This window comes from Propithecus coquereli, unplaced genomic scaffold, assembly GCF_000956105.1.
Source record: "Propithecus coquereli isolate 6110/MARCELLA unplaced genomic scaffold, Pcoq_1.0 Scaffold19, whole genome shotgun sequence".
NCBI lineage: Eukaryota > Metazoa > Chordata > Mammalia > Primates > Indriidae > Propithecus > Propithecus coquereli.
In genome coordinates, this window is record NW_012143856.1 from 11,060,603 (window position 1) to 11,064,192 (window position 3,590).

The 3,590-nt window shown below is 35.9% G+C and overlaps 1 protein-coding gene across 1 annotated transcript in view; it reads right to left on the minus strand.

Moving 5' to 3' along the window:
- Positions 1 to 3,590, minus strand: part of CPB1 (carboxypeptidase B1 (tissue)) — a 39,832-nt gene that overhangs the window by 19,700 nt on the left and 16,542 nt on the right. Inside the window, exons 7-9 of the mRNA XM_012642885.1 lie at positions 3,211 to 3,321; positions 3,029 to 3,119; positions 2,173 to 2,375 (exon numbers count right to left, since the gene is read on the minus strand). Of these exons, the coding sequence (XP_012498339.1) occupies positions 2,173 to 2,375; positions 3,029 to 3,119; positions 3,211 to 3,321 (405 nt within the window). The remainder of the gene's footprint in view (positions 1 to 2,172; positions 2,376 to 3,028; positions 3,120 to 3,210; positions 3,322 to 3,590) is intronic.

The following is a 3,590-nucleotide window of genomic DNA, read 5'->3' on the forward strand; positions in this document are numbered from 1 at the left end:
GTCATAGCTCACTACAACCTCAAAATCCTGGGCTCAAGCTATCTTCCTGCCTCAGGCTCCCAAGTAGCTGGGACTACAGGCGCGCCATGACGCCCAGTTTATTTTTCTATGTTTAATAGAGACGGGGTCTCGTTCTTGCTCAGCCTGGTCTCAAACTCAAGGAATCCTCCCGCCCCGCCCCCCGCCTTGGCCTCCAAGAGTGCTAGGATTACGGGGCGTGAGCCACCGCGCCCAGCCTCAAATAGTATTTCTTTTACCATTGGCTCTCTTCCCTTGATTTTAAATGAAGAAGTGATTTTTAGGGAAGAGTATCAGTGGCTCACATTCTGTTAGTACATTTTTACACCACTTAGGGCACATGTGAATTGGCCCAGTAAACCCATTAACTCTGATTCTTGGATCTTTCCTGGATAAAATTTCCATAGAAAGTAGCAAAAATTATTCATGAGGTTCCAAAGGCAGAATTTACTTGATTTTTTAAAAAAGGATAATTTGGAGACTTCAGAGTAGTCCAGATAGTAGGTTATTACTAAATGTTGACAGTGATGACAAAGCTATCTCATTACTAAAAGGGCTTAAATTTATTCCCCAAATAAGAAAATGTATAGAACCTTTGTGAAACAGCTTAGTTTCCAAGAACACTTGAAGCTTTTCTGTTAGTATTTGTCTTTTAGTATATATATATAAGACTAGTTGATGTTGAGCAAGTTGGATGTATTGGTTATTGTTATACAATGTGTTTTACAATTTTAACTTTAATATTTTAATTATTGACTCATCAATGTTTAGTTTTTGTAACTGACTTTTTCTCTTCTGATTTGGTATAGTTTAAATATATTCACATGAATTAAACAAACCACATGCCCCCACCTTCTCTCCTCTGGTGGCCAGAAATCTAGGTCAGAAACAAGGAGCTGACCATATCTGTCTCTGGGACAGCAGGATGGTGAGCACCCACGGGGAACACATACAGACCAAGCACAGCTGCAAAACTGAAATGTTTAATGCTTCTAACTAATGGTATTTTCTTTTCTTTTTTTTGTTTTTTTTTTGTCCATGGACCGGGAAAATGGGAAGCTATTTGATAACTAGTATTAGTTGTTTTTTAAAGAAAAGCAACTGGCCAACTATTACCTATCCATTTTCTAGGAGACTGGGTTGTTTTTATGTTTTGTTCTTCACAAAATATTTACAGCATTACATATTTTATTTGGTCTCTGAAAGACTGAATCTGGAAGTACAAAACAATAATTTCCAGTTTTAAAAGTCATTGGGTCTACACATTTATGCATTTAGGTAAGCCAAATATCTTTGTCATTGTCTAAGTGGAATGCTTTTTTTTTTCCCTGGTGTAACTCAAATGCTTTAAATCTTATTCTTGTTCTTTTAGATCACTGGTCCCAGCTTCTGGCAGCCAGATGTTCCATAAATTAAAGAAATATTATTTGAAGGATTCAAACCTGCTTATTTAAAAAATTTATGCATTGACGTGTGATATTTGTAAATGTGAATGGTTATAAAACTCATATTAACTGCTCATGTGATTATATCTTGATGGTTCAATCAGATTGCCAGTTTTTTGATGTCAGGGATTCTTAAATTTCTTTACATTATTCCCTATATCTAGTAAAGACTCATTATTTGTTCATTGATTGATTTACTTCCGTGCCTCACCTGATCAAACAGTGAAATAAGCAATTTTAGGATGGCAAGACTAAACCTGATATCAACCAAATGTGTCAAATTCCTAATGACAGCTTCTGTGCTCTGCCTGTGTCAATCCAGCTCAAGACATCTTGACAAACCGACTCTGACAAAGAATATATATGTGATCAAGGAACTTTGTTGATTATCCCAAATGCATCTGAAGTCATCATGTGAGTCAGTCTTCTGGTAAAACCAGAGGAAATCGAACCATTATCATTTTGAGGATTAGTGAATAAATCACATGTGGGAAACTGTTTCCTGCATCAAGATCAAATTTCTTTTAGCCAATTTATCCAGCCAACTCCAGATTCCTTATAAATCTATAATAAGCTTTTTACTTCTACTATCAAAAATCAATAAAGGAACTTTTAGAAATTATTCTTATAATGTTTTTCTCAGGATTAGAATTTTTAAAATCTCAGCAGTGAAATGCCATATCTACTATCTACTACTGTGGCTACTTACCAACTCAGCGTTGTTTTCAGGGAGTTTGTAATCGTAAGAGTAGGGGTAGATCAGCATCTGGGAGTATGAGTGGATTGTGAAGTATGCCTTGATGGAAGAGAGGTGCTGGCGGATAAAATCAGCCAGGGCCTTGGTCTCTTTTTCAGACTCTGCGGCAGTTCCACAGTAAGTGTCATCACAGGGGCTTTGAGAGGCTCCGGTTTCTGGAAAAACATATGTTGTTGTTAATGGCAGGGATCACCTACTGAAGCTCTCACAGGAGAAGTTTCAAACTTTCAAATTAGGGAGTTAAAAAGAAGTGGTTTTCACAGGAGTCCTTATAATCATCCTCAATTGTGTATATAGTATGTATACATTTAGTCACAGAATGGTATGTTTTCATGATAACATGATAAAAAGTTGCATGTGAAATCAGCAATGCACCCCTGTGTAGTATTATGCAATGAGATCAATATAGTGTAAGAAAATTTAATAAGGGACAAACTAATGACCATGAAAAAATTGTATATTACTGTGATCATTCTCAATTGCATCACAATTTTATTTAAATAATTATTCACTTAATGGCTGTCTCACCCTCTAGACCATACATTCTACGAGTGGTGGGGTTATGTCTGGTTTACCCAGTCTTACGTTTTCAGCATCTAGCACAGCTGGGAACACAGCAGAGCGCTCAATACATTTTTTTGTCAAATGAATTAAGAAACTGTTTATTGTCTGTTCTTTTAGAAAATTAGAACTCTAAAATATAAAATGTTATAATTTTTCTTGTTTAGACAATGTTGTGTTTTCTTATGTTATTTTTTCTCTTATGTTTTTCGTCTGATACATGCAAAATGGTCAGCCAGATACTCACTGCACCAACCAGCATCAAAATTTCTGTTGAGGTCTGTGCCATAGCATCTAGATCCAGCATTTGTGGAACGGGTCTTTCTCCACATTCGTTCCTGAAAGTGGATTATATGGTTAGGACAAATATAATAGAATGTGGTTGGTTTTAATTTCACCAGTCTCTCTCAGTATTGGCTAATAATATACCTTGGTCCAGGTGTAGACGTAGCCATCAACATTGAGTACAGGCAGAACATAAAAGTCTAACTTCTCGAGAAGCTCTGTCATGTAGCTCTCCTGTCCATAGGTACGAACAGCCTGTATGTGAATTATGAAGCAGAATTTCATGGAAAAATGGAATGCATAATGCTGTCAAAATTTACATAGACTGATGAATGTTGACTTTGGTAATGAAAGCAGTGTCCCCTACTGAGGTGGACAATATTAATATTTAACAAGCAATCAGTAAATTACATCTGATATTTTTGTTAAAATTGTTATGTCTAATTCTACTCTGCTTCTAGGATACTTCTATTTTATGCATATATAGCTCATATGTTATAATTATTACTTTTTATTTTAACTTT